At 39.5% G+C, this 27900-nt stretch overlaps 1 protein-coding gene across 9 annotated transcripts; it reads left to right on the forward strand.

The window, feature by feature from the left end:
• On the forward strand, nucleotides 1-27824 carry dtna (dystrobrevin, alpha). 9 transcript variants are annotated; one of them, XM_074651510.1, is made up of 23 exons: nucleotides 1-284; nucleotides 5259-5326; nucleotides 6198-6278; nucleotides 6369-6582; nucleotides 7647-7732; nucleotides 8222-8376; nucleotides 8462-8567; nucleotides 8964-9130; nucleotides 9362-9486; nucleotides 12597-12680; nucleotides 12903-12971; nucleotides 15263-15358; nucleotides 17031-17109; nucleotides 17439-17533; nucleotides 19756-19869; nucleotides 20073-20169; nucleotides 22109-22132; nucleotides 23919-24078; nucleotides 24169-24258; nucleotides 24338-24437; nucleotides 24834-24951; nucleotides 25068-25106; nucleotides 26619-27824. In XM_074651510.1, exons 2-22 carry the CDS (start codon nucleotides 5260-5262, stop codon nucleotides 25083-25085), a joined length of 2145 nt encoding a protein of 714 aa, XP_074507611.1. In that variant the 5' UTR covers nucleotides 1-284; nucleotide 5259; the 3' UTR covers nucleotides 25086-25106; nucleotides 26619-27824. The 9 variants fall into 9 exon arrangements, with proteins under 9 accessions (XP_074507611.1, XP_074507610.1, XP_074507609.1 ...); XM_074651509.1 differs by lacking the exon at nucleotides 1-284 and adding an exon at nucleotides 1866-2054 and having other exon boundaries at nucleotides 26622-27824; XM_074651508.1 differs by lacking the exon at nucleotides 1-284 and adding an exon at nucleotides 1867-2054.
• Nucleotides 27825-27900: the final 76 nt, after the last annotated feature.

Here is a 27900-nt window from a genome sequence, read left to right on the forward strand (position 1 = left end):
GCATTACGTCATCGCAGAGCAGGCCACATACTGGAGGCAAGTGCTGCCTCTTGTTCTCCTCAGCCAGTAGAGGCTACAGCTACCAGAAAATTTCCACAACACAAGCTTTTTTGCAGGAGAGCGGTGCACAAGATCGGCCGCTTCGCTTCGTTTGCAGTGATGCAGCGACCTACTACACCAAAGAAACCCTGATCTGATCGCACCGCAGGACACGACCGGCTGTCGGATCCCTGGATGGAAAAACAGCGATGTTGCATGAATGACATGCCTAGAAATAAATAGTGGTAAGTCTTGTGCAAGTGCACTGCTGCTGCTGCTGCAGCTGCTGGAGGCTGGCAAAACAGCAGAGAGGGCGACCTTAACCTACTTTGTCACTCTGGGTGAAATGAGTTTGCATGATCAAGTTTCAGGGATACAAACTGGGATGTGCGAGGAGAAAACAACATTAGAAAGGGAGTTGTGTATGCAGGGAGATATTTCTGTTACTGTCGCGTACACACAGGTGTCTCTGGTGTGACAGGTGATGTCTGAGCTGAGTGTGTACCATATAAGGTGCCTGTTGCCTTTCTTGCTGCCTTATTTATTTTACCTTTGGCCAGTGGTGGATGTTTTTCCTAATTGTCCAGAGGGCAACACTGTCTGTGCAGTAGTACAGCTCTTTATAAGCTTGTGATTGAAATGCAAATCTGTGCAAACATAATGTATTTCCATTTATTCCAGTGATTCTACTATTTTTTACACACAGGTGTCTCTGGTGTGACAGGTGATGTCTGAGCTGAGTGTGTACCATATAAGGTGCCTGTTGCCTTTCTTGCTGCTTTTTTTTTTTTTACCTTTGGCCAGTGGTGGATGTTTTTCCTAATTGTCCAGAGGGCAACACTGTCTGTGCAGGAGTACAGCTCTTTTCAAGCTTGTGATTGAAATGCAAATCTGTGCAAAACATAATGTATTTCCATTTATTCCATTTAATTTTTTTTATATTTTACACGTTTGTGCAAAAGAAGTCAAAAACACTAAACAAAAAAAACCAGCACCGGCTGTAAATTTTGTAGCTGCACTCTCCTTTAACATCCTAAAGTTTTGGCCTTTTTGCAGCTGAAACCATGGTGATCATGAGCAGGCGATGGAGAGAGTCCTCCAGCAGACATCACCGGCTGGTACCAGTCAGGAAGAGAGAAAAACTGTTTCACTACCTATACACAGCTTTTACTATACGACACTAAAGCACAACATCTGAGCTCTAACTGATTAACCTTAAGTCAATGGCAACAGCTTTTTTTTATTCCTGTCAGGACATGTGGATTCAGATGCCAGTGTAGTTCATTTAGTCTGGTGATGTAAAAATAACCCTGGCCAATCAGTGGTAACAGCTGCGATGTACTGTACTGTACCGAGCCAGCCAAAACACAGATTGCTCAATAACTCAAGTAAGTGCTTGTATTTGGAAATGTTGCATGACAATCTGTTCCAACGTCTTTATATTAACAGCACTGTCCACAATGTTTTATTGAGCTGCTATACAGACATAGACTCATAATGTAAATAACTGACTAATAAGGCGATTTTTGCAGTTCAACAGAAGTCTGTGCAGCATTAAAAGATAGAGTGAGTCATTACTGTGAGACCCTTGGTGTGGTTTTGGCCCTACCAGTGCAATGTCAATGGTATACGATGATATGCTCTTTTAAGGGCAGTTATTATTCTAATGCCTGCCAGTGTGACAGTGCCACAGAGAAAGAGTTATGTTTGCTGGGCACATGCCAGGAATGAGGTTTGGGGTCTGCAACTAGAGAGCCAGTAAAGCTGTTCAAGAATGTGGAGCCTTCTCATTTGTAGTTAAAGATAGAGGCAGCACAGGCTGTGTGCTATAGCTGACAGTTTCTAATTTCAGATATCGTCACTTGCTCGTCCCATTTGTGCTGCTTTTGTCGTCATGTTTCCTTGTTAGAAAAGGAGTTTGTGTTGTTGTGAACAATTTCTAGAAAGAGGACTTGGCTTTGTAATAACTCAGCTCAGGCAGGAGAAAGGAATACGACCATGGTGCTTTATGAGAGGTATGTTGATCATCTTGCTTCCCACCTCCCCGTTGCACACTTTTTGTCGGCTGTGCTGGTTTAATATCTGCTCTAGCAAGATTGTATCAATCTCGGTTATTTCCGCAGCTGGAAACAGATCACAGAAGGTCACATATATCTGGCACTCAGGATGTGTTTTGCTTGTGATGGGGGAAAGGATATCAGTGTTAATCTATGAAATAGTATATATTTGTACACTTTTACATTCACTCACTATGTAAGTGATGAATGGGCTCACATATGCATTACTTTCAAGTTGACATTGGACTATACCGGCTGCTGGTAGTGGCTTGACATTGCTGTGTATACATCTAAAGCTATTTGTCATTGCCTTATGATAATGATGAAACACTCATTTATTATTTGTGTTATTACAGGGTTGGCATTTGTAATATCTCTCATAATATAAATCCTAAAATTTTTTATTCTTATGTGAATGTTCTGCTCTGTCGTGTCATAATAATATGCAATTCATAATTTGTTATTGCCATGTAGCTTGCACTGCTATGCTGTGAGGTGATTTCCTTTCTTCATTCTGTATTTCCAGGTTAATTTATTAGCTTAATCTTTTCCCTCTTAAACTGGATTTCAAAGATTCCTAGAGCTCCATAATTGACTGCCTATATACTGACTGGAATCAGAGGGAAAACGTATGCTGTTGCTTGCTTTTTAACACTAGGTGAATTCTAATTTTCACACCATGGGTCTCTGCAGCATAATATTTCAATTAATATCGAAGTAATTTGAAAAACCATGCCTGAGTGATTGTCTTGCAGAAAAAGTGTTTTCGAAGCCACTCGCCCGAGAAGTGCCACTGTGCTCTCAAACTATCATCCCACGGAGCATTATCTCATAAAAGATATTTATGAGTGAAAAAACTTTTCTCTACAAACTTTGCTTGACTGCAGTGGGAAGTGTAGAGTGTGTGTGTGTGTGTGTGTAAGGGGGGGTGACTAGTACTATGTTTTTACGAACGGAGCGGCTGGGATCTTTGCTGCCATGGCAACAAACCACATGACTAGGTGTATTAGATTGCCTTGGACAGTGTGCAGCGAGGCATGGTGTGAGCATTCTCTCTGCTGCTCTGCCCCTTTGAAAGTCTTGTCCTTGTCTTACTTAAGTTTTTCTGTGCCCCCCCTCCCACATTTCTGATAAGCACTGTAGTGTGCTACATTCAATTTGCAAATGTACTTAAAAAAAATGAAAAAAAAAAAATGAAAAAGTGAGCTCAGTGTGTATTTACCACGGCCGGATTAACCTGCTATGGGGCCCTTGGGGTAAAATGAGCCGTGGGCCCCTGTTGTTGTCCCCCACACCCCCCCATTAGTGTTTAATAATTTGTGTTTGGTGATTTAATTAAGCATGCAATGTAAGCACAATAATACTTGAAATAATAACGACTAGCACATCCACTGTGTTACACAGTGTTATGTTTATCTGTTACACACACAATGCTAGGGCTAACTAGCTCACCACTGCAAGAGCAATGCTGTTACTTTCATCTCTTCTACATGGGTCATCAACTGGTCAGGGTGCTAACTTTTTAGCTTAGGGGACATGCAGCTTCAGCCTCAGTCTTTTAGCACGATATTAATATATGTCGCCTCACAGCTAGAGGGTCGTAGGTTCGAATCCGGCTTGGGGCCCTTCTGTGTGGAGTTTGCATGTTCTCCCCGTGTTAGCGTGGGTTTTCTCCGGGTACTCCGGTTTCCTCCCACAGTCCAAAGACATGCAGGTTAGGTTAATTGTTGACTCTAAATTGCCGGTAGGTGTGAGTGTGAATGGTTGTCTGTCTTTATGTGTCAGCCCTGTGATAGGCTGGCGACCTGTCCAGGGTGTACCCCGCCTTCGCCCAGTGTCAGCTGGGATCGGCTCCAAAGAATGAGAAGTAGCTTTTGTCTGCCTCTGTCTGAAATTATGGACCCATTGTTTCAAAAATTACTAGGAATTTTAAGGGGTAAATCTGCCACTGTTAACATTAAAAACTGCATATATGAACTGAGCGAGAACAGAGAGTTTGACAGGCGTAGCAGCTTAGCTCCCAGTGAACCTGGAGCCTTTGGGCCCCTTGAGGGTCTGAAGCTTTGCCTGGTTGGTAATCAAGTCTTGGTAATTGCTACTAGAACATTATGTAACAGTTAATGACGGCTGTTCATAAGTATTCTTATGGGTGCAATTAAATATGTAAACAGTAATAACGTATATTTAAGGTGAAATGACGTGATGTAGCCATAGACTGTATATATTCCTCCCACTGTAAAAAAAAATGAAGCCAAAATATCCCAGAAACCAGGGCTGCCATCTTGAGATTTTGACGTCATTTGGAGCCAGTCTGTGCAGTAGTGATCGGGGTCCTGGAGCCGTGGTATCGAGGTCCCGCCCACACACCCGCCTGAGCCAATCACGACCTAGCTGCTACGCTAGCGCCACGGTAGCTGTTTGGCTAGAATGACACAACAACTAACCATAATATCTCTATAATTACATTTATGATCAAATTGACACTTGTTCTATTACACAGACTCGTGACGGTTGGAAAGTTAAAGTTACATCTCCTCTCGCGACTACTTCACACAGAACAGCTGTCAATCACAGCTGTCAATCATGACGTCTCACCCCCTTTTCATAGCATCAAATAACTAATAAAAACCAAACTTATCAGAAAAATTAACACTTGAACATACATCAGCGTGACAAGAATAAACTAAAATGACAGAAACTGCCTTTTGGAAAAATGTATTTGACGTGTACCTTGACTTTTTAATTTGGCCCATGTCCCATCCGCTAACATGGAGGGGGCGGGCTTTATAACCTATACTGCAACCAGCCACCAGGAGGCGATCAAGATGTTTTGGCTTCACTTTTGGGGAGATGTCATGTTGTCCATCTTTATATACAAATTATGGATGTAGCTGTGAGTTGCATCATGTGAAATGAGCATAATGTTATTACAGTGTGTCTACTATGTTAACCAAGGCCTTAGTATTTAAAAGATTCATTATACACAGTAGTTTAACAAATGTTTTGTGATGCTTCTGAAAATACAGTTCAATTTAGCAGTTCATGTATACAAAATAAAGCTGGAAACAATAGGAAGAGCATATTCAGTGATTGATCAATGCCTTAATTGGATCTGTTTCTGGGTACACAGGCTCTGACATTACTTTCTCTCCTCTTGATCAGAATGATTGAAGACCTCGGGGGGAGCGGTGACAACATGGCAGATAGAAGGCAACTGTTTGTCGAGATGAGTAAGTGCTGAGGGCCACAGCTCAGCGTGATCTATGTTTGTCTACCGTTTTGCTCACTGACCATAAATATGGCAAATCCTGTAACTTTCATGTAAAGCAAATATCATGAAGATCAAGTGTCTGCACTTGTGTCGACAGATTGGATTTAAACACTGACAGACACACATCCAGTATGACCTCATGTGCTCTCACTATTTACACAGTGTGGAGGCACTCTCCTATGGACGCACATTGTTCAATATTAGATAAATAAGACATTATGAAGTGTAAAATATTAGTAATAAATACAAATATATAATGTAAACATAATATAACCATGAAATTGTAAAATAATCCAATAACATTATTATTATTTTTTCATCATAATCATTGTATCTAATTTGTTTTATTTTTTATTTTTCCAAAGTCTGTTTTTATTTCACTTCACCTTGTATCCCAATGACTTCAATTGCGTCCCATTTCCATACTACATATTACTTCGAAGCAGGTTTAGAGTACATCTTGTGTTCACACGAAAAAAAATGGCAAAAATAAGTATGAAAGTCAGTACGCATATTAATATATACTTTTCGAGTGTGCTGTTGATTGACACATCACAATGCATTGCATATAGTTAGAAAGGTGGCATTATAAGTTAAAAACTGACAATATGAAAAAACTGCTGGAGTGAAACAATAATGATCTACAATAAACTTTTATTGTGAAATTTTTTTTCGTAATATTGAGTTGAGTTTTAAACATGTATTTGGTTATTTCACAAAATAATGTTTATAATATTACCTCCATACACTCTCCCTCCAGAGCTCCACATTATCTATGAACTAGCATTGACATTTATGATGTTATTTAATAATGACTCTTTCTTCCTCAGGGGCTCAAGATTTGGACTCCATACGATTATCGACATACAGAACAGCCTGCAAACTCAGATTTGTGCAAAAAAAATGCAACTGTGAGTATGATGCAGTGCTCTTTTAACCCACATCACTTTGCTCATTATCCTTTCCATCAAATGTTTATGTTCAGTTTTTCCTGTTTCCAGTGCATTTGGTTGACATTTGGAATGTCATCGAGGCTTTCCGAGAGAACGGCATCAACACCATGGACCTCACCGATGAGCTCTCTGTGGCTCGTCTAGAAGTGGTGCTGAACACCATTTTTTACCAGCTGAACAAGCGCATGCCCACCACCCACCAGATCCACGTGGATCAGTCCATCAGCCTGCTGCTCAACTTCCTGCTGGCATCCTATGACCCGTGAGTAGCACGTCATGTGACGTGTCGGCGGCTGGTTCTGCACTTACCCATCTGAGGTTTTGACGTGAGCCAATGTAGTGTGAAATGTGACTCTGAGGTGTCTGCCAAACTGGAGTGAAAATACAGACTGTTTACTTTCATAATGTCACAACATGCACATGTAGAGTGTATATTTTTAGAGATGCTAAAAGCCAAGCTAAACATTTTTTAAGGCGATGCTCACTGTAATTCAAGTTTGCCTTTAAAGGCCTTTTAGGAAAACTGTTTAGTTCATAGGATTCTAGGCATTGACAGCTTCTTTTAAAGGAACAGCGTGTAACATTTCGGGGGATCTATTAGCAGAAATGAAATATAATATTCATAACTATGTTTTCATTAGTGTATAATCAAGTGAAACTAAGAATCACTGTGTTTTCGTTAGCTTAGAATGAGCCCTTCATATCTACATAGGGTCCTCTTCACGGAGTACGCCCATGGATTAATAAAGAGAGCTGGATACAGCTTGTTCATTCCTATGCGAGTTGCTCAGTGGCGCACGAAGCCAAAATGGCTCGACTGCCGAGTGATAAAATACCCAGATCTTCCGGCGATCTTCTGCATCCATTGGGCCCATAGAGCAAGAGCACGAGCATTTTCCTTAACTCCGCCTCCCAGCCCTCCGTCCAGCCTCGGTCTGGCTCTCATTCACATTAACGGAGGAAGGGAAATAACTCTGGATCCAGCTATTAGTGCATTTTACAACTTTTAGGACCTAATCATTTAAATAAGGGATATTCTAGTGTTCGTACTGGGAAGTTGATTAACCTAAAAAAAAAATGATCCGCTGAGTTACAGACGTGAATGTAAGTCAATGAGAAAAAGTATTTTTGGGCCCAATGGCATCACGTGACGGACAAGGACGTTGTAGTACCACTGTTTGGCCACTATGTAAAATTAAAATTAAGCGGAGGAGAACTCAGTTGGATGCAATCTGCAACCACACTACTAGATGCCGCCAAATCCTACACACTGCACCTTTAAAGGAATCTATGTCCGTAATGTAAAATGTATTTGCTCCTCTTTAGGGAGGGCCATGGCAAGATATCTGTCTTTGTTGTGAAGATGGCCGTTTCAACCATCTGTGGAGGGAAAATCCTGGATAAATTAAGATGTAAGCAACACAACAAATACGTATTTTACTTTTAATTGTGAAAAATTAAATTAGAATCACCCATTTTACCTGTAATAAATCAGCTAATTTTCTTCATACAGTTTCCAGTCTAATAGTAATGTACTGCTTTGGAATTTCTAATACAAACTTATTAGCGTCTGTATTTTCTATATCTCTGTCTGCTTAGCCTATTGTTCCTAAAGGAAGAAGCAGCTCTTCATGGCTGGGAGAAGTCATTATTCATTATCTGAAGGATAGGGTTTATTACATAATCTACAAAATCCGTGGGAGCAGTTGCAATGGCTCGTGAAGGGAAAAAAGGAGGTTGCTGGTGTATTATAACAATTGATTTGAATAACTGCTTTACTTTGATTTGTTTTCACAAATAAGTGGGATAATTGTATTGTGTATGCTGTAATTAGCCGACTGTGGTGGCAACTGACAATTAGTTTGATTCATTTGTATAATGTCTCCCTGCGTTGTTCCCAGATATTTTTTCACATATATCCGATTCTGCTGGAATAATGGTGCACTCGCAGTTTGACCAATTTCTGAGGGAGGTTCTCAAATTACCCATGGCGGTTTTTGAGGGACCTTCTTTTGGTTACACTGAGCAAGCTGCGAGGACGTGCTTTACACAGCAGGTGAGGGCTCATTAACCACAGAGTGTAGATTGTTTTAGCATTGACGTGGTTGAATCTCACTCTCCTCTGCACCCAACGTCAACAGAAAAAGGTCTCCCTCAATACATTCCTCGATACGTTGATGTCAGACCCGCCGCCTCAGTGTCTGGTGTGGTTACCGCTCATGCATCGGCTTGCCAACGTGGAGAACGGTAAGACGCTACACAGAATATTTATAAACGGGGGGAAGCTAGCGAGGGATGTAAAGTTCAGCTCTGCATCATAATCTTGAGTCACCACACAGTCAAGCAGACACACACACACATCCAGTGAAGATGACCCATAGGGACCTTACACCCTGTGCATGAGTGTTTGTTTGTGATGCACTCATCGTCACAAGCCACCTCCATGTGAGCAGACTACACATGCGTTTGTGCGTATTTGGTTAAAATGAAATGTCACCAGAACAGACTGAATAGCACATCTGTCCTGAAATTAATGGGAATTAATCCTCTAGTCTTTGCAAAATATCTGGGTTTACAATCACATCTGTTTGTGTGCATGTGCTTGTCCATCTGTGTGTCTGACCCCTCCTCTCCTCCCTGCAGTCTTTCACCCGGTCGAGTGCTCCTACTGCCATACTGAGAGTATGATGGGCTTCCGCTACCGCTGCCAGCAATGTCATAATTACCAGCTCTGTCAGGACTGCTTCTGGAGGGGGCATGCCAGCGGTTCCCATAGCAACCAGCACCAAATGAAGGAGTATACGTCATGGGTAAGGGAAGGCGAAGGGGAGGAGGAGGAGGAGAGGGGCGGGCTAAGGGAGGTGTGTCTGCACTGGACCAGTCATTGTGGCTATTTTCGTTCTGCTTCGCCACAATGTGAGGATGCTGAATTCTCGATGCAGGTGGCAGTATTGCCGTAATGATGCCATGTGGTTTGAAAAAGAAATTAGTGTTCACATGTCTTCTTCTGAATTTGCACATCCCTTCTGTGTTTCTTCCAGAAATCCCCTGCTAAGAAGTTATCCCATGCCCTCAGTAAGTCACTGAGCTGTGCATCCAGCAGAGAGCCTCTTCACCCCATGTTCCCCGAAATGCCAGACAGACCTCTCAACCTAGCTCACATTGTGTAAGTTCATGTCCTTTCCTTTCTCCGACTTCTAGCTCAGATTCTTTGAAACGTTTTGGTTTTATCCCTCAGCTGATAATTATCTCGTAGCTGCCTCGAAGTCTGAAGTGATTCCAGTCAATCTCTTGGGTCAACTGATCAATGGGGCTTAATTATAGCCTTGGGAATGATTGTGATCTGCAAGACTGCTGCTACCTTTTCCTTGACTGTGTTGTTTTATAAATAATGAAACAGCAGCCTTTACAAGCACAGCTATAGGGACATATTGTAAGGCTACTTATGGAGTAAAAATCTTTATCTGTGTTCATTCTTTTACCTTCAAATTGAAGGTAGTTGTAGTATTTTATAACCCTTAAACAGCCAAAAGGATTCAGATTATTGCAGTTTTGTAGAACTGAATGTCGGTTTTTGAGCCCAGCAGTACAGGATTTGGGTGTAGTAGGGGTGGGAATCACCAGAGGCCCCACAATACGATATTATCACGATACTTAAGTCATGATACAATCTAATAACTATTTGAAACATGACGAGTATTGCGATAAGATATATCGCTATATATTGCAGTTTTTTTTTTACCCTTTTTCAACTGCAGTTCTGTTTTATCTATTAAGATACAGTTTTCACTCTGTTCATCTCACTTCAGTAATTTTTATTGCAGCAAAATGGGATTGTCACTCAAGTAGACAGTCTAACCAACACTGCCATAAAAACATAAATGTTTCATCAAGCACCTGACAAACTGAACTGTTTGTATTACAGTCTACATATAGTCCAACTTAACTGAATGCAAACTTGTGTGGACTGGATTACTGTACCGTTACAGGTATTTTGAACAATGCAACTTTTACAAAAAGATTATGCAGTCCCTTCATCTCACTTCAATCATTTTTTAGCAAAATGGGATTGTCAAGCAGACAGACTGACCGACACCATCATAAAAACATAAATGTTGCATCATGCACCTGACAAACTGTTTGTATTAGAGTCTACATTGTATTTGCAATATTAATAGTTTATATAATAAAAGATCAATACTTGACATCCGTGTATCAATATTGCCACGCAAAATATTGCGATACTGTACTGTATAGATTTTGAAGATTGAGGCCAAAACCTCATTAGTCTCAGTATTTGAGAGTTTAAAAATCTGATAATGATACATATCGGTGGATATGGTTTTTCACATTTTATACACACATTTTTCAACAAGGATCCCTTAAATGTGGCCATTAAAGTATTGTGTCCAAGATGTAGATATTCAAGATAAGACATTCTGTATTTCTTTTTACTTATTGGCTTAAATTTGTGCCGAAAATAAGCCAGTACATTGGAAACTGCTTATAGTGATCACAGTTACAGTGATCAACCACGTATATGGATCAAAAAGCTTAGTACAGAATCATTCCTATACAAATGCTGTTTAAATAATTCACTTATAGTAATAAAGTCGTCAGCCTACAGCGTTCATTTTGGGTCTTTTCATACATGACAACATACGTAAAAAAAAAAAGATATATTTTATATCTTATTTTTATATCAGACATTAATAACCTACAGTTTATTTGTAGGTCTGTGAAACCACCGCCAAGCTGGTTTAGTAGCCTATTTGCACTGCTGAAGTTACTGTATTTGTAAACAGCACAATACTGTTTAAGGCTATAGCCTAATTATAATTTGAACTACAGTAAACTATATTTTATGAACTGTATTATAGTGTATTTGAATTATACACAGTACAGTAATTTGAAAAGTGTTTGAATCAGCTGTACTGTGTTTTGAAACAGTCAATAAAATTTAGTAAATAGCAAAGCTGTCCGTTTCATGCCTTTATATTCACGTAATAAACATACAAATGTTAATTAGAAGGTAATCTGCATGAGATATAAGGAAAAAGAAAAATAATTTCATTTTAATAATCATCCGCTTATAGTGATCAATTTGACCCAGAGGGGTTTCCACTGTAATATTGTCCTGCAAATTTATCATTTTCCTTTTTTGGTGAAAGTATTTAAAAATCTAGTTTGTTTGTTTTTCTAAAAATGACTGGATTTTTCTACATGTCCGTGTAGTCTTTGCACTGCTGGGCTGATTATAATACATTATTTTCATTCCTTTCCTTGTTCTGTACTTTCCTCAGAGATACGTGGTGAGTTTGCTTTGATTATTTAACACGTCACAAAATGTGTCTTTGTACGTTGTTGTGACCGTAGATTTGAATCCTTTGTTTAGTGCTAATCATATACAGTGTTGTCAAGTCCCATCCGCCCTAGCGTACTGACAGTCACTGTTATTGTTGTGTTTGTCGACTCATGGATACATTTCCTCCATTCATGTTTTCATTGTTTACTACACACCCAACATAACTAATCATATCTGACTTTGTTGCCACATCCTGATATATGTACAGCAGGTCATCTACTAAAAAATTAAAATTCAGAGATTATAGAGTTGGAAGAAATCCACCTTGTTGGCTTTTACTTCTTTAGTAGCTCGACTAACTATCAGGTGAAAGGACTCTGCCCCTCACTCCCACTCCCACTGGATTAGAGACATTATGTCCTGTATGAATCTAGAGGAAATCCGTTACACTACCCTGGGAACAGAGAGAACATTTTACAACGCGTGGCGCCCATTCTTGACGTTTTTTGAGAAACTATTTTACGTTTTTTTTATGTTATTTTATTTTATTTTATTTTATTTTATTTTATTTTATTTTATTTTATTTTATTTTATTTTATTTTATTTATTTATCTTTTAATTTTATTTATTTATCGACTCACTGTTACTATTACGGTATATAATAGGTATTTTCTCCGTATTGTTGTCTTTAACTTTAACTTTATTTATCCATAATTTAAAATATATCTTCTGTGATCAGCTGCAGTTGTCTGTGTGTTTGGTTTTTGAGTGAGAAGATGCATGTGTTGTGACTTGGGTGAGTGTTGTTAAGAAAAACAAAAAATCCTTTCCTTGTACAGTTACTGTTTTATTCATTATTGACAATCGATAAAAAGACCTTTGAAAAAAAGAAAAGAAAAAGGCAGGGGCATTTGCTGTCTCTTTAACAAAAAATAAACAGTAAGTTAAAAAAACATTTGTTTCCTGTTCAGGCCGCCGAGACCAGTGAACATCACCAATGACTACTCGCTCTCCCACTCCATGCCTACATCAGGGAACCCTTACTCCACCAAAAAGTGAGTACAACAGCCGAAACAATGGATGTCCTGGATTTTACTGCAGATCTTTTCAGTCCAACACGCTCCCTAAAGGCCCTATCCCCTGTAGACTCTCTGACCCACACTGTCTTTATTTTCTTGCCTTTATTTTTAAGTGTGCGTGTGTGGACATTTGTGTATCATCGTGCTTCTTTTTTCTTTGTGGTTCCTTTTGCTGAATTTAAATAGCTTGCCTTACAGCAAGAATAATGTTGTTGAGCAAAGAAAGCCCTTGACTCGGGCGGCTCCACATCTGTTGAAAGGCAGAGGGTAAGTGGCACAGGTGTGCATATGAGAATGCCTTTATAGCTCAAATGCATGTGAACTAATATAGATAATAATCATAGGGCATAAACTGGAGTGCTTATATCGTCCTGAGGAACCAGCTTTCTTATACAGTAGAGGGTCTTACGTTGTTGTACTCGAGGGGCTATTTCACAGACGCTGGATGAAGCATGCATCATAAAGATCACTGGCAATTAGTTTGGAGTGTCTATTACAATCTTTTCATTCACACAGAAATGGGAAATACTAACTGCCAGTTTCCAATATGAGCCGCTTTCAATGTTACCCTCAATCTCCTCTATGTTGAAGCCGTAGCAGTTAAACAGTTTAAATTCCCACACTCATTGTTTATGATGTATGTGAACAAGTATACTCATATATATTAAATGGAATTAACTCTCTAGTAAAAGACCACTGAGCTCCTCTGCACCTGCACCTGATGAAGAAAGTGTTTCTTTAGGGAACACTACTCCCTTTCATAACTCAGGCGTATAGAAAAACATACAGCTGTGATGAGTGAGCGTTCTTTAGGTTATTCTCCATGTGCGTATCGGAGCATCTGACATTGAGGTTACTGTTTGCACAGCCACCATATAGTACAGGGCTTTCAGGTGATGTGCCCTCTGGAGCTTGACTGGCTAGTTTTTTTCACAACAATGATACCTGATTACATTCCCAAACTTTTATGGCAATAGTTTTAAACAGCTGGAATATGCACTGGGGCACTGCAGCGATTTTGTACTCCACTTCAATAAAGTTGTAGAACTTTTCAGAGACAAATTTTAAAAAGAGTGGTCAAAATCAAAACAGATTGATGCCAAAATATCCTGACTTTTAGTCTCTAATGTTGAAACCTTGGACCCTATAATTTCCATAATGCAACACAATATGCTTCATAACAGGTAAATGGTTCATGCCCCCAGTTTGAAATGCAGACTTTCTGTTAAAGCTGCACTAACCAATATTTTTATATTGACAATGGATTAAATGACTATGGTTGTGTCCAAAATTCCACAATAAGATGCTATTTAGTACGCTAAAACAGTGTGAGAGATGTGAGATATTTTAATATGTCCGAAACTTTAGTATGAAACCAATAGTACCTGAATTGCATACTATTTCTGGTGAAATATTACAGTTTACAACGCTGGCACTACAGCGGCATAAATATCCCACAATGCAATGCAGTAGTGATGACAACCTTCATAACAGACGTTGACGGGCAGCTCTGTAACATCAATAACGCTTCAATTGAACTGTAAGTATAAGATTTCACTTTGCTAGGCGTGATATATATTTTTAATTAATTCAGACTTTGATTCTAACAAATCATTGTTTGGTCACATGAGGTTGACACTGGTTACCATGGTTGCACGTCTCCAACTGGCAAGGAAGTGAAAGTGTGTTTATTCACACAACAGTATGTTGAACAATAGTAAACATATTGGGTCTGTAGTGCGTAGTATGCGATTTTGGACGCAGCCCATGTGTAATGTGAAAGGGGTCACTCGTAGTGGCTCGTAGCCATTATTATGAGGTCAATATGCAATAGCTGGTATTGAATTTGTTTCTGTTTAATTAGCTTTTTTTATTAGCTTGCTGATTAACAAATCAAAATGCTAATATTTCAGTTTAACTGGCTACAATTTGAAATACTTTACAGCTAAGATTAAAGAAGCAAATCAATAAATAAAATAAGTCTAACAAAACAATATGCACTATTTTTAGTTATTAATTCTGGATAGATAGACTATGCGTTTCTTTGTTATTGCTGCTGTTTTGAGACATGTTATGGTCACAACTAATTCTACATGGACCCTCCATAACGGCAGTAGGAATGGTTGCTATAGGAGTTTGTGATACAGGTGGGAAGCCTCTATAAATATAGGAGCTACATCAAAAAGACTGTGCATGCTTGGCATGTCTTTGGTGGCAGATTGTTTGATTTAAAAATAATAATAATAATAGTTTTAATAATAGAGCACTGAGTGAGTGATGCTTGGAGAATGTAAACATGTAGCTTGTAGAGTTTTTTTTTTTTGCTGAGCATGTCTTTAATCGGGCTGCTAGCCTTCATCACTGGTGTCTCTCCCAAACATAATATGGCCTTGTTTCTCTCTAGTCACCCATGAATGGCTGCTTTTCAGCCACTCTCCTCCTCTTCTCTTTTGTTGCGTTTTCTCTCTCTGCTGCCTCTCCCCTCTCGTCCTCTGTCCCTCCATTGTCACCTGTGTAATGTCGTGTTTTATGTTTTGTGAAACCCTGCACCGTTCCAGGTTGAACTACAACCTCGAAGTTGCCGATAGACTTGCAGACGAACATGCTCTGATTGGCCTCTATGTGAATCTACTCCAAAACAACCCCAGAACATGGTTAGTTTGGTGTGCCGCTGTGTTTGCCAAACACCAGTGGAAACCATGTGCTCTGCTGAACTGCCACCTCGCAATCCTTCACCTTATCCTAACCTTATTCTGAGTGTGTTACAGCCCTAACGCTGCATGCTGTCATCTTTACAGACTAGTCACCTCAACCTTTGACACTGCTGTCAACGCATTGTTGTTACTCAGCTGCAATAATTGTTTGTCTGACTGATTTGTATCCAAAATGGAATCAGAGTTTGTTTCTACCAATAAATGTATAGAGGTGTTTGATTTCAAGGTGAAATATTCATATTTGAGTTCTTAAAGGAACAGTGTGTAACATTTCGGGGAATCTATTAGCAGAAATATAATATAATATTCATAACTACGTTTTCATCAGTGTTTAATCACCTGAAACTAAAAATCGTGCAACACTTGTGCAACACTTGTGACTGTAAACAACAACACTCCTACGGTGTTGCAATCAATCAAAAACTAACCTGGCCCACTTTCCCCAATCTACTAATCGAGTACCTCAGTGTACAAAGTTAACAACCACAATTAACAATCTCTATCTCTATCCCCTCTATATCAAGAGGTACATAGGCGAGCAGTTCACATGAAATCACAGTTGACAGGACTATCGGGTTGGCCAAACATTTGAATCTTCAGCTGGTGATTTTGCCTCCTTGGGATTGGAAGATCAGGTCGTGTGCCGCTCTAATCGGGAACCCTCCAGCTCAAAGAAGGGCGGCGCCTCGGCGGGTGGGACCAACGTCTTCTGGGGGATCACATCTCCTGATTTACATACACTACCAGAGCAGATTAGACAAACTAAGAGGTTTCTGGCTGCGGTCATAACACCTTCATATCTACATAGGGAGCAGGTGCTCCATGTTGCTACAGTAGCCCAGAATGGACAAACCAAGCAAGCAAAACAGTCTCATATTTGTCACATTAAAGTTGTATAACTCCAAATGCATAGGGCAGATTAGTTAGTTATTTGGTACCAAATACTTTAAACACTTTAAACTGCTGTTTTCCTCAGATTTGACAGCCTCCTTAGAAGGTATTCTCTAAAATGAGTTTGGACCAGTAAATCTTGTGCAAATTGTTAAAAACAAATCAAGACTGGTGTATCAGCTGACTGGAATATGACATTTTCTCTCCTCTTTTTTGAAGCAACATGCAAATCTGGATGCCTGTATTTTCTATGTGTGTGTGTGTGTGTGCACTAATATGCTTGGGCGTGTGTTTTAATTCTGGTTGCAATATCATCTGCCATATTGGCTATCTGTATTATATTAGCAGCGCCCACATATTTTCCATTGTGAGTGCATTTCAGTGCTTTTACTATATGTGTGCTTGGAAATACAGAACCATATTTTTACTTTATCAGTGATCATACTGTATAAGTAACCTTTCTGTTCTTTAAATACAAATGAATACTTCAGCTCCACTTTTATGTAATAACCCGATTTCATTCCTGCTTTTGTGGTTTTACATAAGTAGCTTAGCATGATTACGCGGGCCTCTGCTGTAAAAACTTGTGAAGCTTTTCTGCCAGAGAACTAATCTGACTCTTGAACAAACTAAACTTTCCTGGATTTTTCTTGCATAGCTTATATCTCCGTAGCTGTGTAGTGACTGTGTCGTGTTGTGACTCCATTTTCCTCTTGATCAGCTTGCTGGAGAGTAACCATCAAGATGAAGAGCACAGCCTCATCGCCCGCTATGCTGCTAGACTGGCTGCTGATGCTGCGGTGAGATATATATATATAAGACATTTATTGCTCACAATATCGTGGCATCTTTCATCGGTGTCCACTGCCAGAAATCTGTCCTTGATGAGGGTTTAACGTGTGCTGCTACTCCACCTTTGAGGGTTTTTTACTGCTGAGATGATGAAGGGGTTTACAGGTGGTGATCATTTCTAACCAGACTCGTATGTTCTGATCAGGTCTTGATGGATGTGCTGGTGACTTGACTGTTTTATTCCCCCCTGTGAGATATGAGATAATGTAATAATGGGTGACATCATCCCGAGGTAGAGCCAGCTCACGTGATGTCTCTTGCTTGCTTCCCCCAACAGGCTCAACTGCAGAGGATCCCCACAGACCTCCCTTTCTCTCTGGATGCCAACAAACAGCAGCGGCAGCTCATTGCCGAGCTCGAGTGCAAAAACAGGTCAGGGATGACTGCATTGGTGATGCTGTTCACTTCTTTTCTGTTTGTCTCTTCTCTTCTTTTCTCAATTCCACAACAAGAAATTCACATTGAGAATAAACAGACTCCTGGTCTGACAAAATAAACCTCAAAGCACATTAAGTACTGAAAACTACCATTATTATTATTATTATTATTATTAGAAACATTCATTATTTGCCAAGGTAGAATATTTCTTTAGTAAATATTAACATTTTTAAGGAGGTTACTAACTATATGTTTACCGTGTAGAATAAAGACCACTGAATATCGGATCATGCAAGGCAAGTCAAGGCAATTTATTTACATTGCATATTTTGTTTTTCTTTCTGTTTTTTTATAGCCTTAGTAGAAAATGAGTTGCCTATTAGAATATTCTAAGTAAAAAGTGTAGGTATATCAAGCTTAAACTTCAGCCTACACCTTTTCAGTCAAAAATTTGTATTTGTTTTTGTTTTGTTTGTTTTTTTCCTATTTAATGTAATGCCTTATCTATTTTTTATTATGTGCATTCCTTACAGAAAATGTATGATACAGTGTGAAATACATGACTACTACTACTACTATATTTCATACATGGTGGCAAATTCAAACTGGCTTTACATTTGGTTAAAATAGGATAAGACAAAAAAGAAAAGATGACTCATTGAAAGTAACAAGAGTTTAACATTAAAATGACAGCAATAAATAATAGGGAATAATGAAACCAAAGTGGAGACAAAAGTTCAATTACAGGCAACAGTGAACAAGTATGTAATTTTTAATGCAGCTATAATTAATATTTCTATTTAATATAAACAGTGAATCACATGACTACTTATATATGACGGCGGTCACATGTTGTGAGGAACCCACAGAGAATTATCACCCGAGTGTGCAGTTACTGTACAGAGCTTTACTGGCTCACGGCCACACTGTCATGGCTTGAATAGAACGGAGCCGTGATTTATGTTGTTAGTAACACCTGTGCTTTTCATACAAGGCAAAAAAATATCTGTTCTTTTTTTCTCTCTTTATTTGTATTGGCAGCCAGATGATTTACAGAAGACATTTACGAATAATTTACCTCATGCATGTTTTTACAATTTTACATCACAACAAAAGCAAGTGCTTTTTAGGAAAGAAACAAACAAGCAAGCATAAACAAAAAAAAACATCCAGGTTCAAAACAATTTCCATTAGATTAATCAAGAGAGCGATCTCTATTATCCAAGGGAATATTTTATACTTTGATCAATTGGCTCACAAATAAATGTAATAAAAATAAAAAATAAAAAATTGAATAATAACAATGAAAGTATGAAAAATGACACTTTTACTGGTTGCCTGTCATTACTTGTTTTGCCCTGACATTTCTCACCTTTAAAGGGTCTGCAAAGCCGACATAAAGAAATAATAATACAAAATGTATGCACGTGTTTTTCACGTACAGTCTTGTCTTTGGGTTCTGATAAAGTCAATCGACCTTGAACATATATAGATACATTTTTCGGAGTTATATTCGGAGGGAATATGTAAATTTTTCCATCATATATGTTTGATGAACTATGTCTATCCAGTCTTCAACCACAGGGGCTTAGGGCATTAGTGACTTATGAGTTTTTACATGCAGCCATGCAAAATCGTCATACGGGTTCTATCTTTGGATTTTATATCTTGTGGGATATTGCATGGGTATAGAACGTCAAATCTAAAAGGAATTGTGGTTTAAAGTGTCTGTCTCATTGTTTCGGGTTTCTGGCCAACATCTTTATTGTTTTGGTTCTCTCTCACCGCTCTCATAGTGTCGTTTTCGTTGTTTTTAAGCACCAAAAAAAAGCACTGAAAACCTACTGTACACTATCTGCTCAGCACCAAACGACAGATAGGCACTGTCAGCAACTAGCTGGTGAACATAGTAGAGTATTTAGACGCTAAAAAGCCAGATATTTCCCTCAGGAGTTACTAGAGACCAAAAACAGCTGAAAGAGAGTGAAATTGGACTTACATTCATCAGGAGGACACAAACTAACTCTGTATCTGCTAAAACCAAGGCAATAAAATGTTCATAGCTTGTTTCTGGTGCCCCCAAGTGGCAGAAGTTTAGATTCAAACAGGGTCAGATTTGGACAGTGTAACATCATCCGGGAGATTAATCTAAGAATATATGGACAAACCATGTCTGAACTATAACCTGGTCTTATATATGTTTGTGCCTGTCACAGAGAAATCCTGCAGGAAATCCAGCGGCTACGCCTTCAGCATGAGGAGGCTTCCCAGCTGCCACCGGACAGGGGTCAGCAGAACCCCACACTTCTGGCTGAGCTACGACTTCTCAGGTAACTCTGTCTACTTTAGTCCTGCACAATGCAGAGCATTTATAACTGGCACTTTTGCTTAGGCTGCAGCAGAACGCACACATTGTAATGCTTGGTGTTTTCCCAGGCAAATGAACAGCATATGTTAGAGTCTACAGATGCTCATACACGTTTTATTTGACGTGACATTATGGTATCATCACGTTGTTGTTTTCCTCTGTTAGGCAACGCAAAGATGAGCTTGAACAAAGAATGTCTACTCTGCAGGAGAGTCGCAGGGAACTCATGGTGCAGCTGGAGCAGCTAATGATGCTTCTCAAGGTACCGCAGACGTGCCTTTCATCTCTTTGTCTTCACAGCATTCAAATGCAGAACACAGATAAGACGCCTTCATGATTACTGAACGAACACACATTCTGTTTCTTCTGGGGAACGATAAGGTTGTGGTCATTTAGTTTCAGAGTCTGGCCAGAATTGGCTCTGTTGCAGTTGAAGTTTGCATGTTTATATACGTGGACATGTGTACTGTAGCTTGTATTTTCGGTTTTGTATTTGGTGGCAGGTGGTAAGCAATATGGCTGAAGGGAAGATGATGAATTTCCCTTGTATTACAATTTCTCCCAGCTGTGGCTGATCAATATAAAGCAAACACTGCACTTTGCAGATGAGGAAACATGTGAGCTATTACCCAACATGTCCATTAGAGGGCGGACATCTTTAACAGTCAAGCTCTGTTGAGGCGTGTTTTGTCATTTTTTGACTGTAAAAATTAGAGGTACAGGACATTCACATATAAGATTTAATAGTTTGAGCTATACATGAAATCTGCTTTTGTGTGTGATCGAAATTGAAACATATGGGCCTGTTAAACAATCCATTAACAGCATCAGAAACATGTTTAATCTAGTTCAGTGGTTCCCAACCTTTTTCCTCAGGAGACCCCTTTTCTACTATTGAGTAAACTAATGACCCCTGACTAAGTGACATATTTAATCAATATTTCATATTATATTCAATGCATAACAATAACAGCACAGAGCAACTGAGAAACTGTATAATTAACCCAAATAGTGAATGCAATAACTGCAGGAAGTTTGTTTAAAACGAGCCAATTTTAATACAATTCTCTGTCTGTATTACTTTTTTTCTATTTTACCAATCATTCATACTTAATATGACACATTCAGGGTTTTCTTCTCCCTGACGCTTGGCCATTGTTCTATCAGCTCTTTGTATGTTTTAACTGCGTACTTTTCTAATGCAGGACGAGGCTATTTAGTAGAGCTGTGTGAATATAGAGTGTGTTCTGTTTATATCTTAAATAATCCATCCATTATTTGTAACCGCTTATCCTATTCAGGGTCGCGGGAGGGCTGGTGCCGATCCCAGCTGACATTGGTACACCCTTGACATGTCACAGGGCTGACATATTGAGACATATAACCATTCACGCTCACATTCACACCTACGGGCAGAGTTAGAGTCAACAATTAACCTGACCTGCATGTCTTTGGACTGTGGGAGGAAACTGCAAACTCCACACAGAATGGCCCCAAGCCAGACTCAAACCTGCGACCCTCTTGCTGTGAGGCAACAGTGCTAACCACTGCACCACCGTGCAAACCCTATATCGTAAATATAGGATAGAAAATTTTCATTTAGTTTTCTTCACAGAAATTAATGTAATGTTGAGATATATGTTTTTAAAAGTAGTGGGGGTCGGCACCCCCAGGTTGGGAACCAGTGATCTAGTTGGTGTCTAGTGTAGATTTGGGAGTGACATGCTGTGTTTTGATCTTTGTTACAAATACTATTGTTCTATTGTCAAAAAGGGCCGTCTCTCACACACAGTTTTGTAAATGAAGTCACACATGCTCCTGATTAGCCCTGCTATCCAAGAGTCCAGACAGATGACTTAAGAGCAGCATATTGAGTTTGGGATTATGCTCCATCACACCTTACAAGACAACATGTCCAACCCCCTCTAAAGAGGATAACCTTTGGTGCGAGAATATCCTCCGCAGTCAACAAGACAGCTGAGTTCCTGAAAGCTTCCATAAACTGCTCACTATACTGGCTTAAGTGGAGAGGATATCAATCTAATTAGGCTAAAAGGATCAATGTTAATCCATTAAACTTGCATGAGGAAGCCACATGCTTGTCACGTCCTGGAGGAATTACTGACTGGATTGTCTTTTGTTTAGAAATACTCAATGTAATGCGCCTGTTGTTTCATGAGCCATAAAATATTGTTTTTCAGCTGGAGGAGGAACGAAAACAAGCTGTAAGTGTGAAAACTGTGAGAAAAAAAAAGGCCGAAACTACACTTGGATTCAAAATGATTGCATGTTTGAAGTAAATACTTCTGCTGTTGTTGGGTGAAAACTTTGTATCTGAAATTTAGAGATGCATGGCATTCACCAGACCACACCAACATGTGGTTTAATCTGTGGGAATAATTGGAATCGTTTTTAGAGAGAAAATCTGTTTTAACAGCATGTTGAGTTTCTAACAAATACTGACATTATAGAAAATGCAACTTAAAGCTGAAGTTGGTGAAAAAACATGTTCCTCCTAGTGCTCCTAATGGCATTTGCAAGATTTCACAACGCCCAAACAAAAACAACCAATCAGAGCCGAGGAGTCTCTAAAGCAGCTGTCAATCACTGCTCGTGAAACTCGTGAACTCCGATCAAACTGTCAAAGCAAATATGAATCAAGATTCTGTTACTGTAATGTCTATTTCTCGCCTCAAATGTTTTCAGAAACTTCTTGTAGTGTACTGTTAAAGTTTGTGACCCAGTCAGCGGTGCTTGGTTTGGCTCGACTCTTTTCAGCATGGCGGCCGGGTCACAAACTTTCTCATTTCACAGCTAAACAGTACCCTACAAGATGTTTCTGGAAACATTTGAGGCGAGAAATAGTCATTACAGTAACAGAATATTGATTCATATTTGATCAGCGGTGCCTACTTTGACCGTTTGATCGGAGTTCGCGAGCAGTGATTGACAGCTGCGTTTAGAGACTGCTCGGCTCTGATTGGTTGTTTTTGTTCAGGTGTGGTGGAGTCTTGCAAATGCAGCATGTTCTCATTCCCAGGGCGTCAAATACGGAAGCTTTGTCACAACTGTGGCACAAAGCACCCCTTAGCGCCCGTATGAGACGCACTAGCCTTTCCATTAACTGCAATGCAAACGCTCAGGGAAAGTGCTGTGGTGATGTAGTTTAAAGAGCCAAAAGACACACACCGGCGGGTGGGAGGCGAGGTGGATGGGTCCAACAAACAAAAGGCTTTCATCCAGGAGGTCGCAGTTGGTGTCCCGTGCATTAAGTTTCACTTTCACGTTACAGTCATGTGTTCGTTTGTGTCCCGTGTTCACAACGTCTAGTCACATTTTCACTGTAAAAACATAGTAATTTTAAGCCCAACCATGTTTTTTTTCCCTAAACCTAACAAAAGAAATTTTGTTTAATTCACAACATTAATGTGTTTACTTCAAGCGAAAAGTGATGCTGAGGAGTCTGACTAAGCGACAGTATGTGACAAGTTGGAATGAGAACGTGTTGGCAAATGCCATTAGGAGCACAGGAGGATACAGAGGAACATGTTTTTTTTTCTCAGATTATCTGTCTTTTGCACTACTGTCAGGATGTAGTGACAGTTTTATAAAAATAACTTTTTATCATATCTGTTACCGACTACAAGCTTTAATGACTCCGCATATGGTACATTTCTAGCATGTGCGTAATGTTTGCTACTTATATAGCTATTGTGGTGTACTTTTAGGACAAGGCCATTCTCTGTTGACTTAAAAAAAACTAGTGAACTGAATAGACTGTAGCTGAATTTTTTGCGTTTGAGATTCTTTGCCTTGATTTGAGCGCTGAAAATGAAAAGTTATGTGCTGCATTGCCTGTGGACGGTTTGCTTTGATAAGAAACCTTTTGATTAAGATTATGTTACATTCTTCTTACAGTCTTGCCATTACGATGGGCATGGGTTTCTCTGATAACTATAGTGACAACAGAGTAGCACTAGTTAACACTAAAACGGCCTCTTTGTGTTGCAGACTCAGGGTCCCGGCTCTCCACGCTCTTCCCCCAGCCACACCATCAGCCGGTCGATCCCCACACCCATCCACTCGGAGTCTGCCAGCACGACCCCGACTCACACACCTCAGGACTCCCTCATGGGCGTGGGAGGGGATGTTCAGGAGGCCTTCGCTCAGGGTAACACGCAGAACAGCATGCATCTGGTTACGGATATGGTGTCCAAAGTATGGTTGGAAGCAAAAAGTTTTTTCTGTGTGTGTTTCAAAGGTCCAAGGAGAAATTTGAGAAACGACCTACTCATTGCTGCTGACTCCATCACCAACACAATGTCATCACTGGTTAGAGAACTCAATTCAGGTAAAAGCATTTGAAAAGTTGGATTTTGCTGTCAGATTTTTTATACAATAGCTGTTTTAAAATGTCTTTTTTCCCACAGAGGGTGGAAGTGAGACCGAGAGCATTGCAGATTCAGATTTTGGACGTGGTGACCTATTGGCCACAACCTCTTCAGATCCCTTCTTCACATATAAAACAAGGTACTACTGTAGGATGTGTCATCAACAATTAGTGATACGTAACAATTAGTGTCTTCTTCTACGCTTGTAGCTGCTTTAGCACACCTTGCTGCTTCTTCCTGACAGTTTATTTGCTCTGTTGCCAGCTAGTGTTGCTTTGTTTCACACAGATGTGTGTGCCAAATACTTAAAATGTCTCCTCCATTCTATAAACTGCTGATGTGAATCAAATGCAACAGTTGTTATAAGAGATTACAAGTCGATGGGACATCAGCTCTGTTTATAATCTTAAATAAAGTTGTTTCTTGAAAACAATACTTCATTCCTATTGTTCTTGTCGTCTGTCACAATACCTCCAGTTTTCAGGCACACCTTCGATCTTGTGTCTTATTTTAAAGTGCCTGTTATCTGTTTCAGGAGTGCCAGCGCTGCAGAGGAGGAGAGCTTTGAGAACGATCTGGAGCAGCAGCTGGAGGACGAGCTCAAGTTGGAGGAGCTGAGGAAGCACAGGCAGGAACCAGACAAATCGTGCATGGTGAGTTCCAGCTTTCCTGGACTGTAAATGGAAGGAGAAGGTGGCATAATGTGTGTTTTGAACCTTGTCAATACTTACTCTGACATGCTGCATGTGTTTTGGTTGGTGTGGTACAGGTGACGCTGCAGCAGTGACTGCGTTCGTCCAGGTGACTGGTAAGTATCTGAAACAACAATAAAATATCTATGTCAGTGTTTCACACACTTTTTTTCTGGGGACCCACTTTTTAAAAATGACAAACCATCGCGACCCAATTCACAATAGGTCTAATATCTATAAATCGTTAGATGAGCGAATTTGTGCATAAATGAACATTCCTGACCATTTTTACTGCCATTTCCACATCACCTTATATAATCTTGAAGTAAACCAGCTATTTCAAAGAGATATTCGTATGATAAATAACAACTTTGTTTTATGCACGTGTTATTGAAAACATATACACATGTTAAATACTTTATAAATGAGACCAAATAAATGCATTTAGGTAGAGTTAACAGGCTCTTGTTTCTTCAGTAAAACAAAGAGAATGTACACTAGCCTTTCATATAGGGGCGACTGTGGCTCAGAGGGTTGAGCAGGTTGTCCCCCAATCGGAAGGTCGGTGGTTCGATCCCTGGCTGCTCCGGGTCACATGTCAATGTGTCCTTGAGCAAGACACTTAACCCCAAATTGCTCCTGAAGGTATAGTCCATTTACCATATAGAATGCTACAGGAATGAGTCCTAAAACCCAGAAATTAGTTAGCACTTCCGGTTCCCTCGTCTGGAAGTCAATGGGTTTTTTGAATGGGTTTTTAGTGAGATACCTGAAATAAGGTCTGTCAAGCTTAAAAAATGTTAACGTTTTGTTCTACGATATGAAATATGTCAGTAAATACCCTACACGTGAATTGTGAAGCTTTTATGTGTCTTAAAAAAGGCGGTTGCTAACAAGTGGCTAAATGAGACTACAAAACGTCATCAGGCCGACTCATCCGCCTTTACAGTCTTGTTGTTTATACTCGCGTTCACGCGACCATGTTGTAGTTCGTTTATAGCTTAACGTTAGCTTTTTACTTCTGGCGATTGCATTCACAAAAATCATAAAAGTAGTGTTCATTTGAGAAGATGTTTTACAGAACAAAACGTGTAAGTATCATAAACGTTTGTTTGCCACAGAGCTTATTTTCTGCAATAATCCAAAACCCAATAGAAAAATCCCATTGGCTTTTTGTCTAGGGAACCCAATGCGATGATAACTTCCTGGTTGGCCTACAAAAATACTTCATCCTTGCACCACTCTATTAGATTCAGTGTAACGTTCAGGCTCTCTCATGTGGCTCAAAGGTGTAGAGATAAATATTAAATAAAAGACTATGGAAGTAATTTATTTGGCAACCTTAATAAAATCTCCTGCGACCTAACTGTGGGTCGCGCCCAGTATTTGGGAATGACTCTCTCTACATTACCGGGGTCAGACTTTTACTTTCATTCTCGCATCATTGCAGTGTTTTTCATCATATTTTTGTTTTACTGACAAATCCTTAACTGAAGGAAGCATTTGCCGACATGTCAGTAATCAGAAACCTGGATAAAGTGTTTAGGTTTTTCTGTATCTATATTTGGGATATGATGTTAATCACTTCCATTACAGCGTGCTGTTAGTAACATGTTCTGTGTTCTTAGCAGGTGAGCAATATGAAGAGCGACAATAGTAGAAGACACTGGACGAGATGACACTGGGCTGACGGTACAGAGCACTGAAGATATGAAGAGTTTACGTTGAATAAATGTCTGAATCCAACCATAGAACGCATTTATGTAAAGATCTATTTTTTAACCAACCACATATTTATGGTAATACTGTGAGCTGATGTAAAGAGATTAATTAGTGAGCTGTCTATTACACCACAGGTGCCATAAAAACCACACAACTTTTGGGAATTATTTCTTAATTTTTTGCCTTTTTATATGAGTTGTCAAGCAAATGTACAACTACGCTGTTAGTTCAGGTTGGCAAACCTGATTCTTTCAGATTCCCATGTTCCTGCAAACAGTGAACCAGGTTTAAGTGTTTGTTTGTCTTCTGATTTAAGATGTAAACCTGCATTGGAGTTGAAGTTATACATGATACAATTTGCAATATTTTATAAATGTGTACCTCCAGATTTAACCACTAGTCCATAGATTTCTTACAGTTGCTGTCGAGTGGCTTTTATATTGCTTTTTGACTTGTTTTTGGAGCAGGCCGATCAGATAAGTTTGTTTTATTTGATACCTTAGTGATAATAATGCACACATGCCTTAGCTGATTGGATGACCTCTCAAAGGAGCTCATTCAAACTGTCATTGCAGCATGTAGCTAACAATAAAACACACCTGTCTTCATTAAATCTGATGCTGGGAAGTGATTTTATCTGCAGAGGGATATATGTACACTGTCTACATATAAACTAAATCAGTTAAATATAAGATATAGATGGATTGGTTCTGATATCTGGACATGTTTAAAGATCCAGTGGAAAATATGTAACAGAGACTTCCAAATCATTCAAATTCAAAGGTTTACATTGGCCAGGGCATTGAACAAATTGTGTTTACTATCAATGGTTTATGAATTAAGGTTTAATCATTTGCCATTGTTTCATTTGTTAGCGTCGATGATGCTCTCACACACAAATCTCTGTCTGACTTCCACACCAAACATACACACACTCCTGATGTATTATCTGCGTGTGTGTGAAACTTTACTCAGTCACTTTGGGGGAAAAGTGGCAAGCCAATCTAAAATCATAAATGTGTGAAATATATCTAGTTTGATTTTTGAGCAAGTTCATAGCAGTGATTTTGCATGGTGGTGATGCATAATAAAGTGTTGACACAATATCACAATTTTTTTTGCCTATGAACTCCTTTTCTCGTTCTTTTTCCATTCCAGACCGGCACACTTCAATTGGCTTGGTTTAGC

The sequence above is a fragment of the Sebastes fasciatus genome, chromosome 11 (assembly GCF_043250625.1).
Source record: "Sebastes fasciatus isolate fSebFas1 chromosome 11, fSebFas1.pri, whole genome shotgun sequence".
NCBI classification, from domain to species: Eukaryota; Metazoa; Chordata; class Actinopteri; order Perciformes; family Sebastidae; genus Sebastes; species Sebastes fasciatus.